Source organism: Arachis stenosperma, chromosome 3 (assembly GCF_014773155.1).
Source record: "Arachis stenosperma cultivar V10309 chromosome 3, arast.V10309.gnm1.PFL2, whole genome shotgun sequence".
Taxonomy (NCBI): domain Eukaryota; kingdom Viridiplantae; phylum Streptophyta; class Magnoliopsida; order Fabales; family Fabaceae; genus Arachis; species Arachis stenosperma.
This window is the reverse complement of record NC_080379.1, coordinates 155037721-155053937: the sequence shown is the minus strand read 5'-3', so window position 1 is coordinate 155053937 and position 16217 is coordinate 155037721. Positions and strand designations below refer to the sequence as shown.

General features: G+C 32.5%; 2 protein-coding genes across 3 annotated transcripts; both read left to right on the top strand.

Moving 5' to 3' along the window:
- Positions 1–746: 746 nt before the first annotated feature.
- On the top strand, positions 747–7769 carry LOC130967598 (katanin p80 WD40 repeat-containing subunit B1 homolog KTN80.1-like). Of its 2 annotated transcripts, none has more exons than XM_057892528.1 (18): positions 747–1018; positions 1500–1630; positions 1805–1922; positions 2019–2245; positions 2333–2435; positions 2822–2892; positions 3549–3623; positions 3712–3855; positions 3987–4164; positions 4446–4922; positions 5172–5225; positions 5306–5574; positions 6194–6319; positions 6524–6598; positions 6734–6846; positions 6978–7094; positions 7176–7244; positions 7343–7769. In XM_057892528.1, exons 1-18 carry the CDS (start codon positions 994–996, stop codon positions 7401–7403), a joined length of 2433 nt encoding a protein of 810 aa, XP_057748511.1. In that variant the 5' UTR covers positions 747–993; the 3' UTR covers positions 7404–7769. The 2 variants fall into 2 exon arrangements, with proteins under 2 accessions (XP_057748511.1, XP_057748512.1); XM_057892529.1 differs by having other exon boundaries at positions 910–1018; positions 2014–2245.
- A 5127-nt stretch (positions 7770–12896) lies between these two features.
- Positions 12897–16182, top strand: LOC130970219 (uncharacterized). The gene is made up of 5 exons (XM_057896231.1): positions 12897–13573; positions 14230–14282; positions 14387–14464; positions 14546–15155; positions 15293–16182. Exons 1-5 carry the CDS (start codon positions 13424–13426, stop codon positions 15800–15802), a joined length of 1401 nt encoding a protein of 466 aa, XP_057752214.1. The 5' UTR covers positions 12897–13423; the 3' UTR covers positions 15803–16182.
- Positions 16183–16217: the final 35 nt, after the last annotated feature.

The window sequence follows — 16217 nt, the reverse complement described above, 5'->3', positions numbered from 1 at the left end:
TATGATAAAGAAACGGAAGTTTTAAGTCACTCTCTAAAAGGTCATAAAACATTAACGACGTATATATAATTAATACATTGGATTTATTACCAACATACAATAATAATTTAATTTATTCTTGGATAAAAATTTACGTATAATTATCTTTATATTAAATTATTAGTTAAAAATTATTAAATAATTTTATATTTGTAATTAAATTATTATCTAACGATTTTCAATTTATAACACTGCATTTGAGTTTTTTTATCATTATAAAAATATTTATTTAAAGTAAATAACTAGATATAAAATAAAATACTTTAAAAGATATACAAAACTTAAAAGAACTCACTTTTTTCACTATATGAATAAAAGTTACTATTATTATTTATTGATGATATATCCAAAGTGAGAGACACAATAATATAAGAAAGCAACGACTTTAAAAAAGAAATAATAAATGTTATCATATAATGAAATCGTGCATTACACATTTCCAATATATTATATAGCTAAAAACAAAATTGCAATATCCACAATCTATATATTATATTATTAATTATTACTAATTGGGGGGTGTTTAGGTAAAATGGTAATGGCAACAGCAAGAATAGAAGGGCAATTTGGTCCGAGCAGTGAAAAACAGTGGTCTATGACTATCTCTCTCTTGAGGTCGTTCTCCACGGACAACAAAATACGAAAAAAGTTGACACAAATAAATAATAATTATAAAAAAAAAAGTTTTCTTTTCTGACTACTGAATCTGAAATCTTCTTCCTTCACATCATCTTCTTCTTGTTGTTGTTGTTGTTCAGAGCAAAACACCAAAATCCAATTGCAATCTTGTCCTTTTGGATTTCCATTTTCATCCTACTCAGCCAGAAAAGCTGTGGCCTTTTCCATTCTGCTATGCTTCTGAAGCAGCATCGGCCACATTTGAAGTATACCCAACTCGCCAATTGCTTCATTTCTTCTTCACAAGCTGGTTTTCAGTAGCTCTTCAAGAAACCAATGGCTAAACCACCATACAAACTACGTATCCTTTTCTTTTTCTTTCGGTTTTTATCATTCTTCTTTTTTTGGCCTCAGAAAATGCTTATTAGGGAATGCAAAGTGGGTGTAAAGATTTGAGCTTTGTATCGTTTCTTGGGGATTTTTTAGTGGGGAAGGGGGAGTGAATGAGTGATGCAAATGTTGATAGCTAAAGAGCAAGTTGGAAGTTATGGTGAAAAAGATGACATATTTTAGGCATTTCCTCCCTTTCTTATGGAAACTTTCAAGTTGCAATCTATGATATCTATTTTACTGGATTTTTTTTTTCTTTTTGATTTAAATAAGTTGATGCATTCTGCTAGAAGATATGCATATACTTTGATGCCTTAGCATAACTTTTTAAATATAACATGCTAGGGACTTGATTTTGTGTTTCTGGATCTGGATTAGTCTGCTATCACTTCTGTAAAGCATAGATATTTGATGGTTTTGATAATGTGCTTTCCTTAGCCAATGAACTGCAGAGGAATTTGTGGCTCATTCAGGCAATGTGAATTGTTTAAGGATAGGAAAGAAGGCATGCCGCCTTTTCGCAACAGGAGGGGATGATCAAAATGTCAATCTATGGACAATTGGGAAACCAACTTCTTTGATGGTTAGTTTGGTTGCTGGCTTGCTGCTGTTGTTTCTATAGTATCTTGGATTATGGCTACTAGTGGATCATTAGTCAGTCATAGAAGGGTCATGTGCATTGTGTTGCAACTTATGTTATTGTTTGTGGTGGCAAAGCCATGCTCTTAACAATACTTTCTGCTATAAATGTATGCAGAGTCTCTGTGGTCATACAAGTTCAGTAGAATCCGTTGCTTTCGACTCAGCAGAAGTGTTGGTTCTTGGTGGAGCATCATCAGGTGTAATAAAGCTTTGGGATCTGGAAGAAGCAAAGAGTGAGTTAACTATTATATTTAATAATATGGTTACCACCATATACTAACATTCCTCAATATGCTTCTAATGTATCATTTCTTGTTCTTGAAGTATAGTGGTTCGCTCTGTTGCTGGACACAGTTCCAATTGCACTGCCGTCGAGTTTCATCCATTTGGTGAGTTTTTTGCATCTGGCTCCTCGGATGCTAATCTAAAGCTTTGGGATATACGGAAGAAAGGATGCATTCATACATACAAGGGTCATAGCCAGGGTATTAGTACAATCAAATTCACTCCAGACGGCCGTTGGGTAGTTTCCGGTGGATTTGATAATGTTGTGAAGGTAATATTATGGAATATGGTGTGCTTTTGCTAGCAATATTTTTGAACTCTTGGATTTGTTCTATAAAAAATTATATCAATGTTACAGGTCTGGGATCTAACAGCTGGAAAACTCTTGAATGACTTCAAGTTCCATGAAGGACGCATTTGCTCCCTAGAATTCCATCCTCTTGAGTTTCTTATGGCCACAGGTGGGTTAGTGACTTTGGAGCAGTTGCACATGGTAGATGATGCTTATCCATGCAATGTCCATGAAAAGATTCCTTATTTCATTTTGTCTTGCTATTTCTATTAGGTATTCATTTACAAGCAAATCCTTCTACTATATTGCCATTTCAAATGCACTAAATGAAAATTTAATTAGGTTGGTATAAGTGGTCCTGATTTTCTTTTTCTTTAAAAAATTCGGTTCGGATCCATTCAATAGAATGATGTATTTGGACTTGTCATTTATGCATATATTTATTTTCTCCAATCTTGGTTCATTTAGTTGTGACTTATACCTAAAAGATGGGAACTCTCATGTCAATCAACATGTTTATTCTTAAGCTTTTCAATATCACAAATTGTATTGCAGGGTCAGTGGACAGAACAGTGAAATTTTGGGATTTAGAATCCTTTGAACTGATTGGATCTACTAGACAAGAGGTACCTAATTTTGCAGAATATTTCTACCTTTTTAATCCAATATATATGCCATTAACATGCATATCTAGCACTTCTCAGTTGGAATTTATTGCAACACCTCTATCAGTTTTATATTTATACCATTACAAACTTCATGGAAACTGTTATATAACTGCTGCAGTGGATCACCATTCTTGACCCTTATAATTATAAACAATTTTCCCCGACATTATTGTTAGTTGTGAATGTTTAAAAAGCTGTTAGTTAAGTTGTGTCCAAGTCCTTTTTCCATTCTATGTTTTCCAGGCTTAAATATTTACTTAAATTTGAAAATGTTGGTATATCATGGCTAGTGGTTAATAATATACAGTAATAGATGCATAATTGTGTTTGTGCTTTAATTCAAATATTGTTAATATCAAAGCTATTACCTTCAAAGCATGCTAAATTGTTTGCTCAAATTATGTTGCGTGTCAACTTTGTTATTTATTCTCCTTCTAATGTAAAGTAAAATCAACATTTATTTGTATTTATTATTTAGTCCACAATTGTATTCACATGCATTGAAACAGGACAACTTTTTGTAAAACATTGAACTTTAGTAATAATTATACAAGGATATGATTTCAATTCTGTTCATATTACTTCTCTAATCATATTAAATGATTTTTTCTTAGGTTTCAGGGGTACGTTCAATAGCGTTTCATCCTGATGGACGGACCTTATTTGCAGGACTTGAGGGTAGTTTGAAGGTACAGATTATTCACTTTGATAAGTACTTTATAATAATGAAGCTTCTCAAGCAGGGGTAAGTTATCATTTAGTGCTCAATTAATGTAGGTCTATTCATGGGAACCTGTAATATGTCATGATGCTATTGACATGGAATGGACAACACTTGGTGACCTCTGCATTCATGATGGAAAACTTTTGAGTTGCTCATTCCACCAAAATTCAGTTGTAGTATGGATAGCGGATATATCGGTAGGACTTCCACCATTAAGAACAGCTCCATTTCTGCTGTATTTTACATGGCAATAGGATTTCTTGAGACATGTTTGCTATTCTTTGTACTCTGGTAGATATCCTTCTGAGTGTTATTTATTTGTGTATAGCGTATTGAACCATATACTGCTGGCTTGGAAACCAAGAACAATGAAAGAACAGAGCAGCAACTTAGTCTTCAGGCGAGTCCAATAGAGAAAGTCGAGGTTGGTGTAGGACTTACTTCTGGGTTGCGCAGTGTTTCTCCGGACATTGAATCAAAAGAGATAAAGAATATATATGTTGACTGTAAGCCACTGATCTTGTGTCTTCCTTCTATATTAAATCTGAATTTCTTGAAAAAAAAAAATTCAGCTTTCAAAATGGAATTTTCACTATATAGTGCCTCTGAGCAATATTGGTAAGATAGGATTGCATCAGTTTATTAATTTGGTATTGGAAATTTAATGCACGAGCAAACATGAACTCTTGTTCTTGACACAGTAATAATTTATATATGTACCTGTTTGTTTGTAGTCACAATTATGTATCTAAGAACCTCTCTCTTACACACAATTATGCATATACAGCTTCTGGAGGGGATCCTATTGCTTTACAGAAATCTAGGTCTTATCGTTCTCCAAAAGTAGATTTCTCAGAGGAATCAAAGGAAATGCTAAGGCAAAGTCCTGCAAAAGGTGTTAATGCAAAACCAAATGAACAATCAGTAAAAAGATCTTTCATTTCACCTAACATTGTACCTCGGGACATTCCTCATAGCAAGGACTCAGCAAAATCTGGAAATGAAACAATCGCCTTTTCAAAGACAAAACCTGGGATGTTACTTAGGCCAGCTCATGCTCGGAGAGCATCTACTGGCATATTTGATTTTGATAATGTGGATACCAATAGTAAACTATACAGTGCTAAAGACTGCAACTTCCAGGTGACAGTAGAATCTCAGAACAATGTCAAAGAAGCTTGTGAAGACAAACATCCTATTAAGAGTGTTACAGAGAAGTTTGAAAAGACCTTAACTCCGGACACATTTTCCGACACAGACAAACGTAAGTGATTTCGATTAAGCCACTGAGAAGGTCAAATGCAAGTTCTAAATGATTATATTTCCTTATTGTTCTCTCAATTTCCTTTCTTTGGTTTATATATGCACTATGAATATTCCTGAAGTTATATGGAGTCTAGTATACTGTATGCATCTTATTGTATTTGAAGCAAAGAAAATGTATGTGTTTGATATAGAATGTAGCATATTTGAAATAAAGTCATTCTGACCCTTTTTACCCATTATGTTGCAGGTGTTGAATCCTCACCCTGCAGTGAAGAGATTACTCCGGTTAATATCAATGGAGGTTTGTCATAGCTCAAAAATATAGATCTATTCAATATTAAAGCCTCTCAAAACTTAATAATCTCCATTTTGCTTTTGCAGTTGCTGTTGTCCGAGGAAGGACTCGTTCTCTGGTTGAGAGGTTTGAAAGAAAGGAAAGAACTCCTATCAGTGAGGATCAAACTAAGGCATCCCTCATCACAATACATGAAAGGAAGGAAAAAAATCTCAAGGAAGACCAAAGCAACGTGTCCACCACCCCCACCACAATATTTGGGAGGAGAGAAACAATTCCCATTGTTGAAGATCGTAACAACACACCCAACATTCCCAGCACAATGTCTGAAACTGATAAATCTCCCAACATCCTGGTAAATTTCTAGCTTTTACAAAAGAGACAAGCTTTGCAAAACTTTGGACACTAGCATTTCCACTTTGTATTCTTTTCTTCAGCTAAAATCTATATTGTTCTCAATTCAGGACTGGTAAGACATAATATGCTACCCTGATTACACGTATTTGTGGCTGATGTCTTGTTAGAAATCTTTGTCAAATTTAGAAATCTTCGTCCAAAGGGATTTGGGATTTAGGAAAAGGAAGGATATCAATAGGTTGAACAAATTGTTATTTCTTATTTTTTTTTGGTTTCCCACGGTATCGCCACTCGGCAGGCCAAGGACTAAACCATCAAGGATCTGAGCTCATTTAAGGGTTTGTTACTGCCCAATGAGTTGCTGCATGCACAAGGCCGAATTCAAACCCCAACACTTGCTTAAGCGGATTAGTGAGCTAATCACTAGACCAACCCAAGTTGGTTACAAATTGTTATTTCTATTCTTTCAGTTTTGATCCCATGGCTTTGATACTTCTTTTCTTGATATTTAAGAATGAAAATTCAATCATAAAACCTCATTTTTTGGGTACATAATGCCCCTTTTTTGTGTATGTTAGTTGAACTTGCAAATTCATCCTGTTTTCTAAAATGGTCAGAAAGCTGAGCCTCAAATTGATGAAAGGATCTCAAACTCTGCAAATGAAGGGGAACTAATCGAAGGTCTCATGCAAACCCATGATGTAACATTAAGTAATCTTCGATCACGTTTGACAAAAATACAGGTAAGTTTTGCTAATCATTGAAATTAATAAAATTATAGAGTTGTGTTCTGATTAACAGTGTTTTGGTATAGCCTATATGCTCGAGTGTGGAAGTTTGTCTTTGCATTTATTTGCTTTGACAAGGATAAAGAAAGAAAATGATAAGAACTGGAAACATTAAGAATATATAGTGTCACTTACTGGCTGGTTAATTTGCATTGGTAGGTAGTGCGACATTTTTGGGACCGCAACGATAGTAAAGGTGCCATCAATGCTTTGAGAAAGTTGCCTGATAAATCTGTACGTATCTCTTTCAATAGGCATATGTCAGCCTTCTTGGCTTTTTGTTTGATCAGATATTAAATGCTTTAGGCAAGTTATTTATGGATTTGTCATTAAATATTTAGTCCTGAGAACAGCATCATTCGGATGCAGGTTCAAGCAGATGTTATCAGTGTCCTTGTTGAGAAGATGGAGATTCTCACTTTGGATTTATTTTCCTCCTTACTTCCTGTGCTCGTAGGTTTGCTTGATAGCAAGACAGAGAGGTAATTCTTTGTCAATTGTGAAGGAATAATTCTCATTCTGGGAGTTGAAATATTTGGTTGGTGCCTCATGCATGTTTCTCATTCATGATAAAGTGGCTTTGATGGATGTTTCCTATACTCTTACTGTGCAGACATGTGAAGGTGTCGTTGGATTTGCTATTAAAGCTTGTAGCAGTTTTTGGTCCAATGATACGATCAACTGTTTCTGCGCCTCCGTCAGTTGGGGTTGATCTACATGCACAGCAAAGGTGTCCTCCATCTTCACCCTTTATATGGCTTTGGCTCTATCCTGAAGTTTATATTTGTAGTAACTTAATTTATGTGAACAGGCGCGAATGCTGCAACCAATGCTTTATGCAACTGCAGAAGATCCATATGATTCTTCCAATATTAGTAAGGTAATCAATCATCCAGTAGGGCTCGACGCACGAGTAACTGATTCTTAAGCACTCTCTGAAGTTTCGAATCGAGTCACGGCTTCTTTTTTTGGCTGCAGGAGGGGTGGCTTGTTGGCCAAGTCTGCACAGGAGCTGAATTTAGTCCTTCAACAATCCTAACTGAAGATGAGTGTGATCCAGCCACAAATATGGTTAAGCAGAATTATGTTACAGAAGATGAAACCTTCTTGTTGGGTTATTTTGATCACAGCCCAACGATTTTGTCTCGATGATTCGCACGCATCGTCGTCGGCAGAGAAAAGTACAACAAATGAACTGTGTGAGACAGCTGAATGAATGGTGTTTGGATTATTGGAAGTTGAAAGCAACCATCTAAGGATATTGGTATTCACCCTTCAACTTGTATTTAGAACTCATGAGTTTTCTTTGTAAAATGCAATGTCATATATGATGGCTAATGAAATGGGAACATTGGAGTGTTCACTGTACATTGATATCTTAATTCTACTTGAAAACTCAAATCCATTTATGCTGTTTTGGTTAGATATGAAATTTCACTGATACTAGGAAGTGTAGTGTGGTCAAAATGGGATGATCAAGGCATTTTTGTTGGATAATATTTAATGTAATTAGTATTCTATAAAAATTGAAATAAAAAATTAATATCACTAGATGTGAAAAGCAAATAATAATTGTTTATTAGTGCCGTAAATGATGATTACAATCTATGAAGCATGGACACTTTGCTGAGTTACCGTGTCTGCGAGTTGGACACATTTCGGACACGATACTTATCGACACTCGTCCGACACGCGTGTCTGTTGTGTCCAAACTGTGTCTCAATCAAAAATAAAAAATTCTTTTCCGGATATACTTGGACACACCTAAATACCATCACATGTCAGCGTATCCGGTCTTATTTTTAATATATATTTTTAAAATAAATTTAGATATAGTATATATTATTATTTATTAAAATAAAAAATATTTTAAATACTTGATATAATTAAAATAGTACATTAAAAATAATTAAAAAAATTAATTTATATTTTAATATCAATAAAATATTAAAATATCATTACGATTTATCTAAAAAATACTTTATATTTTATATGTATGCGTGTTCCCATATTATGTAAGATTTTAAAATTCGTATCTCGACGTATTCTGTGTCGTGTCGTATTCCGTGTCCGTATTCCGTGTCCGTGCATCATAAATTACAATTCATTTTTCCATCACAAAAGTTACAATTTTATTTAAAGAGAAAATTATCTTTTCCGTAAAAAATGGTGATATACTCAATTCAATAGGTCAAACATGTCTACTCACTTGACACTGAATCTATGAACTAGAAAAAATTGTAGTTGCTTCCTAGACTTTTTCATAAATTATTTCTTCTTAGAAATCATACCCATGTACTTCGAAATATAATCATTATTTAGTTTTCTTATGCCTTTGGTTTCATATAAGAACTTCTTAATTAGTTTAATAAGTACTTCAGTTAGAGTTAAAATACTTGTGTGCAAGACGGTGTGTCCCACTAAAATTCAACGATGGTTACTTGTTAGGAATGTTTTACATATATTATACAATTTGGTTAAAAGGGTCAACAATTCAAAGTCCTGTCTAGCTAAGGCTTTATCCTAAAGTATGAAATGCATTAGTTAGGAAACGAAGAAGCCAAAATACGAAGACAGAAAAGTGAAGACTTCGTGAAGAAGGAGTGTATGAGTTCGTTTGGGTGGCATTTATTCGTTGGAAAAAAATTGTAAAAAACTCTTTTTTTATTCTTTAACATATTTAATCATTTTTAATAATAAAAATAAAAGTATTAGTAAAATAAAAAAATACTTTTTTCAGAATTTATAATTTACACTTTTTTATTTTAAAAAAATATTTTTTATATAATAAATAAATAAATAATATTTTTATATTATTATATTCAAATATTTTTTTAATTTAGCACAAATAATTAATATATTTAAGAGTTAAATAATGTTTAATTTCAGTACGTATATAAAATTAATTTATCAATAATTATAAATATTAAATTTTTTTATTAATTATTTGAGTCAAATTTAATTATAAGATAATATTAAATTTATTTAAATTTTTTAAAATTAAAATAAAATATTTAAAATATTACGAATTAAATTAAAATTTGACATAGACGATAAAGACTAAAATAATATTTTAAACATGATAATAATAAACACAAGCAGTACCATATTGCTTTAGAAATATATTGAACATCAATTAAATTAAATCTTTGAAGTTGATCAAGATTCAAGAATTAAATTACGTGATTGCATTGACTTTGAACATATTGCACTTTCAATCCAAATCATGGCTTATTATTTTTTTGAATAATGTTTGCTTGTGTTTTAAGTGGAAACGAAGTTCTTTTATATATAAAAAAAATTAAATGCAGTATATATAAGCCTATTAATTTTCATTTCTATTAATGTAATGCTATATTACAGAAATTAATTTTATTATGGAGTCATCGTTAGTATAGGACGCAGATATAAAAAGGAGGAGAATTTTACTGGGATGTGGTGTCAGGAACACAGTAATCGAATTCTGTGAGTTGTTGATGGGAACTCGGACCCTCCGATTTCCTGTAAATTAAAAAAAAAATTCCTCTCAAGCAGAAATCGGACCCAACGACTAGTATAACGAAATAAAAATAAAAAAAACCAACCAAAAAAACGGACCTTCCATTTTGATGAAGACATATCGCACAGTCCGTTTTCTCCTATGTGAATTTTGTATACAAGCAAAATGGACCCTCCGATTTGCTTACAAAATTTTCAAAACAAAGAACTCGAAGTGTCCGATTTCTTCCTTCCCACAATTCGGTGTAACACCCCCACATTTCATAATCCGGCACAACACCTATCCCTCTTCCATAACCAAAAAAATTAGCCGCTATATTAGCTACACTAGTTTATTTTATTAATAAAAAAATATTTTTATGAACTTATAGTGTAACAAAAATTATATAAGCAACTACTTATATATAGTTATATTGGTAAAAATAATTAATTTTTAAATTATTACATAAATAATTATATAAAAATATGAATTTAATTTTTTTATATTTTCAGTGTATCAAAATTAAATTACAAAATGTTATATAACATAAATCGACAAAAAAAATTATATGTCAAAATTGTATTTAAATCAGACGATTTAAGAAAAAAATAATATTATGTAACAATTTTGTTACACATTCAAATTTTTTTTTTTTAACCAATTTCAATTAAGTTGGTTCAAATCTAATAAAAATCATTTTTATTAGTAAGAGTGTGTAGATATGTTCCAACTTCGAGTAGCATTGCGCGTTTTTTCTTTTTTTTTTGTATTTTTTTTTCTTTTCTATATGCAGTTGTTATGTTTTTTTTTTTCTCCTCATCTTTATGGTGTTTTTTGTAGTATTATATTTGTTTTTTTTATTTTTTTTTGTTTTTATTCTTATTAAGATGATAAAAAAAATTATGTGAATGTGAGACAAGAAAAGAAGAAGATGATGATAACCAAAAAGGATGAGAAATTTTGAATTATGCAAAATTAATTAAAAAATAATACCAAAATTTTTTAATAATAACACCGAAACTTATTAATTTTGATATCGAAATTTAACTATAAAAATACAACTTCTTTAATCCTACATTTTTTTAGCATATGATGATGATGAGTTGTTATTAATAAAAAATTGAATGAATGTAAAAAATTGTATAATAAAAAATCACAAGATAACACTAGAATTACTTGAATGAACATTTTGTACTATGTTAAAATTTTATTTAGTTGAATGAATGTATGTTTATATTTATTGAATTGAATTCTAGTTAGAAATAAAAAAATATCGAAATTTTTTAATTTTGATACAAAATAGTATTACAACTTACAAAAATACATAAATCTCTTCTTTAATGATGTATTTTTTTTTTTCAGTTGCTCTTATTTTTTTTAAGAATATTGCTTTTCAATTAGATTTGAATGTACATTGATTGGATTAAATTTTTACATGTGCAAAAATTTTAAAAAGAATGAAGGAAGAAATAAAGTACGGTAATTTACGTATAAGAAGAAAATGACAATGACGATGATAACGACGACGATGATAATAATAGTGGATGAGGAGGAAAAAAAGAAGAATAAATTCAAATAAAAAAGAAAGAAGAAAGAAAAAGAGGAGGTGATAGTAGTGGCGATGATGATAATAAAAGAGAAAAAAAAAAAAGATAATAACAATAATGAGGTATGAAAAGAAGAAAAAATATACAAATAAAAAATACATTATAATAATTTGATTGAATTTGATTCGGTAAATGAGTTTGACGTAGAGTTTTTTGATTATGTAAAAAATTTAAAAAAATTTATAAGACTTTAACGTAATTTAATGCGGAGACTACTTAATAAAATTACAATATTACCAAAATAAAATCCAATCCTCGAATAATTTACAAAAAATATTGTTATTAGAAACTCACACGATTTGAATAGAAAGCATGAAAGACAAAAGCAAATTGATTGTTCAACCAATGGAGATTCAAATTTTCGGCTTCGAGCCTCTTGCCCAGCCAAAACCGCGCAATCTCGTCTCGTGAAAAGTTTAAAGTTATGCAATAATAAACAACAGAAAATAAAAACGACATACTTCTATTAAGTTCTATCATTCTATGCAATTCAGTGTGTTAAAATAATTGCACTTTTACATTATCTATTAAATTAATACTTAACAAATAGATAAATTTTAAAATACTTTATAATTTAATTTTGATGCATAATAGAATAAAATTTACATAAACTTTTTTTATATAATATTTCATCAAAAGAAATTATGATTAAATTTATCACATGATTATTTAAAAGAATAAATATTATTTAATAATTGAATTAAAATTAAATTTATATTTTTAATATATTAAATAATAAATGTTAAAACCTTTCAAATAAAGTAAGGGGTATAATATTTTTTAAAAAGAACTTATTATTAGAAGTAATAAATAAAATACATGTTATTATTTTTCAATAATAAATGTAATTAATCTATTTAAAAATATAAAAAAATAGTTAATCGGATTGATAGGATACTTTTTTAAGGGTAGTGCTAGGGAGCCAATGGCCTAAGAGTACAATGTGTACAATGGGTTAAATCTTTGATCTATGAATAAAATGAACATCACCCATACTATCCAGAATAACCATCCGGATACCAGGATAATAAACATCTCATGTCATAAAATCACTCATCTCAAAAAATTAAGTTGATTTTAGAATTCACCAAGAATCGAATCCTTGACGTTTCGGATTTAGAACTCTAATACTTCCTAAACCTCTATTGTATACATTGTACGCTTAGGTCATTGACTCCCTATACTTTTTTTTTTTTTTTAAATATCAATAATTCATATAAAATATAACAAAAAATATAATTTGTTTAATTAACAAAAATAGTGTTTAAACAAGTTCCTTTAAATTCATTCAAAATTTTAAACCCTGAAAGTATTAAATATTAATCACCAAAAGAAAAGTTGAAAAATGTAAGCAGAAGTAGTGAAGAACAAAATGGTAATTTCACACAGAATTCATGGGAAGTATATAAAAAGGCAGAAAGAAGAGAGAGAAAACTGGTGGTAATTAGGAAAATGAAAAAATCGAATTGTACAATTTCCATCCTTTTTCCCTTTGCTACTTGATTTGATTTCTCTCTCTCTCTCTTAACTTGTCACTCCCAATTCGGACTTCAAAGTTGAAGCTTTTTCTCTCTAACTATCCCTCAACCCTTTCCCTTTCAATTCGTTTCTCCCATTCGCATAGCCCTAACCTCAATTCACAATCCTCCACCTCCGATTTCGGCCGGAAAAGGAATCAAAGCTGCCTTCTTCCCACGTCAGCAAAAAATACGGTTTTTTTTTTTACGATACCCAAAAAGCTATTCCTCTGTTTCTCGGTTGGCGAATCACGAGTCATTTTCCGTTTCCGTTTCCGTTGTGTTTGTTACTATTCGAGGTTGCCGTTTAGATACCCGCAAAGGCTGGTCTTTTTCTTCTTCTTTTTTTCGGTTTTTCTTTTTACGAGGGGCCTGGTTGCTAACGTGAGCCCGGGTGCGTAGGATTAGGAGGGTGTGTTATTTCTTTTGTAATCGGGGGCGTACACGTGTACGGCGGATGGGAGCGGAGGTGATGGTGACGTGGGGAACCTGGGAAGAGCTTCTCCTCGGCGGAGCTATTCTCCGGCACGGCACCCGTGACTGGACCGTCGTCGCCGCCGAGCTCAGTGCCCGAACTCACCTTTCTCCATGCACTTTCACACCCGAGGTAATTAATCATTTTTAAATACAATTAACTAAGCCTATCTATCTAATCTTTATGCTATTCTGTTTTAAAGTATTTATAATAGAACGAAAATGATTTAATTTGTGATAAGTTGATAACATTCCAAACCGTTACGTGGTCATGACTCATTGCGATTATTATAGAAATACTATATTTGCTTAGCTGGAAAGTCGTTTTTATCATTCCCTTACTTTAATAATAATTATTATGTTTGTGACTTAGATAATAAAAATAATATACTTTCTAATCGCGGTCAACCTAACGGAATGTTGAATTGAAACGAAGATCTTAGATTGGACCCTTTAATGGGTCATTACTGAAATTATTATTCTAAGAAGATGCGAATACTACTACAATGAAGAACATTAACAAGTTGAAGAAATGAATGGTTTGCGTGAATTTAACGTGGAAATATAATAAGTGGCGTATACAAGGGGCACTTAGTTATAGTTAACACTGCTTGCATCATCGTTTGCACATGCTTGCTTTCAAACCATACCTCTCTTTTGTAACGTTTATTTAATAGAAATCGCCGCCATCACATGGCAGTTTACCTCAACATATCTAGAGGGTTCGAATCTTGTGGCCTAATTGCTATTTTTAATTACTATCATGTACAAAGATGGTTATTTTTGTAGGCCTGCAAAGCCAAATATGAAGACTTACAACAGCGTTATTCTGGGAATAGCACGTAAGTTGAATAACTACTTTTTTTTTTCATTCAAACTTTCCCTGTTTGGGTAGTACATATAGAATAGAAGTCTAATGCTTTAACTCATTTCATTGTCGTATCAGGACTTGGTTTGAGGAGATTAGGAAGAAGAGAGTTGAAGAGCTTAAGAAAGCTTTGGAGCTATCTGAAGATTCTATTGGGTTGGTTGCATGCTTTCTTTCTTTCTACGGAAAGTTGATCATATTCTGAAACATAGGATGGTACCATTTTTTGTATTCCAGGTGTCTTGAATCAAAGCTTGAATCCCTTAAGGCTGTGAAGAATGAGAATATAGATGATTGTCATGTTGGTGATGGCTCAGCTGGACCTGAATTACATGCTCCTCCACAGAAAATGGCAAGAGTTGAATCCTCCGCTAAAGAGACATCGAAGGATGGGCTATCTGCCGGGAGCTTCACACACGAAACTCGGCCGAACTGGTCAACTGAATGCCAGGTTCCAGCAGTGTCTTCTGAAGATGTGGAGACTAAGCCCGAAGTTGCAAGGTCTACCGACCACGAGAAAGATTTAGATGTAGATAAGGTAGAACAAACTATAGATGAAGGAAAAGGAGTAAGTTTGAAAAAACGAAGAGGGACGAGGAAGAGAAAGGATTGTGGCAAAAATGCTAATGAAGCTAGCGGTCCTGAAAGTGACAATTTGGTTTCTATTGATGCATCACGGTGTAAAGAAAGTTCTACCAGCAACTGTGATGATGTTGCCAAATCTTCCGGCATTGGTGAGGACAATACAAACCCTAAAAAGGATGGAATACAAGAAATGATGGAGACTTTAGATTCCATTTTGGAAACCAAAGGTGCTTCTGCCTTCCGCCGGAGACATGATAGTCAGGTATGTGTATAATAGAAATCCCATCCCATCTTTCTATAGTTGGCTCCTGAGTTTTGTCACCATAAAATCGCTATTTAATCACTGATACAACGAAAGAGGGATGGATGTATTTTACCAATAACTATATTTCATAACAGAAGCGCGGAAGGTACAAGAACATGATCCGGCAGCATATGGACTTCGACACCATACGAACAAGAATTAGCAACCAAACAATTAAGACATCGAAGGAACTTTTCAGAGACTTTCTGTTACTGGCCAACAATGCTCTAGTCTTCTACTCCAAGTGCACACGTGAATATAAAACTGCCCTATTGCTTAGAGACCATGTCACTAAAATATTGAGGGAGAAGCTAAATGCTTTTGGCAGCAGCATCACTCATGCTAATGTCTCAACTGCATCGCTGACCACGGATCCTCCTGTGGAAGGTGGAACTGTGCGCCCCAGTGATTGCAAGATTGCTACACCGGCAACAGCTGATGGCAGCAAGGCAGCCAAGAAAGCCAGTGAAGTGGCTTCCCCGCCTTCGGTGGAATCCTTGCCCGTCAAGAAAGCTTCTGGCAGAACCAAAAAGGGAGGACGTGGAGCCGTGGTTGAGAGAGCTGCAACACCAGTGAAGGGAAAGAAAAGAGGGAGAGCAAAGTAATATTGCTGAGATTAATTTTAATTTTGAGCGGTATATGTACAAATATTTCCCTTTTTCAGTTAGATTTTTTTTGGTTGCATGATGAACCTTGAATGAGGGAAGCTAACATATGAAATAGTTCTAAATTACAGTAGTTAAGAATTAAGGTAGTGTGGTCTGTGTCTAAATGTTCTATAAGATGTAAATACGAATTTTGTTTGTATCAATAGAGAACTATACTAAGCTTATTAGTCAAGTGATTGTCTTGTCTGTTGAGACTAAATTGCTAGTATTAGATTTTATTTGACTAGGAAGATGAGATGTTAGTTAGTCTTATAATTAAACTTGGATGTAAATTAACAGAAGTGAAATTTTTGTTAATATCATTATTATTTATTCAATAGTCAAGGCCATTGGTAAATGGGTTCTTGGCCTG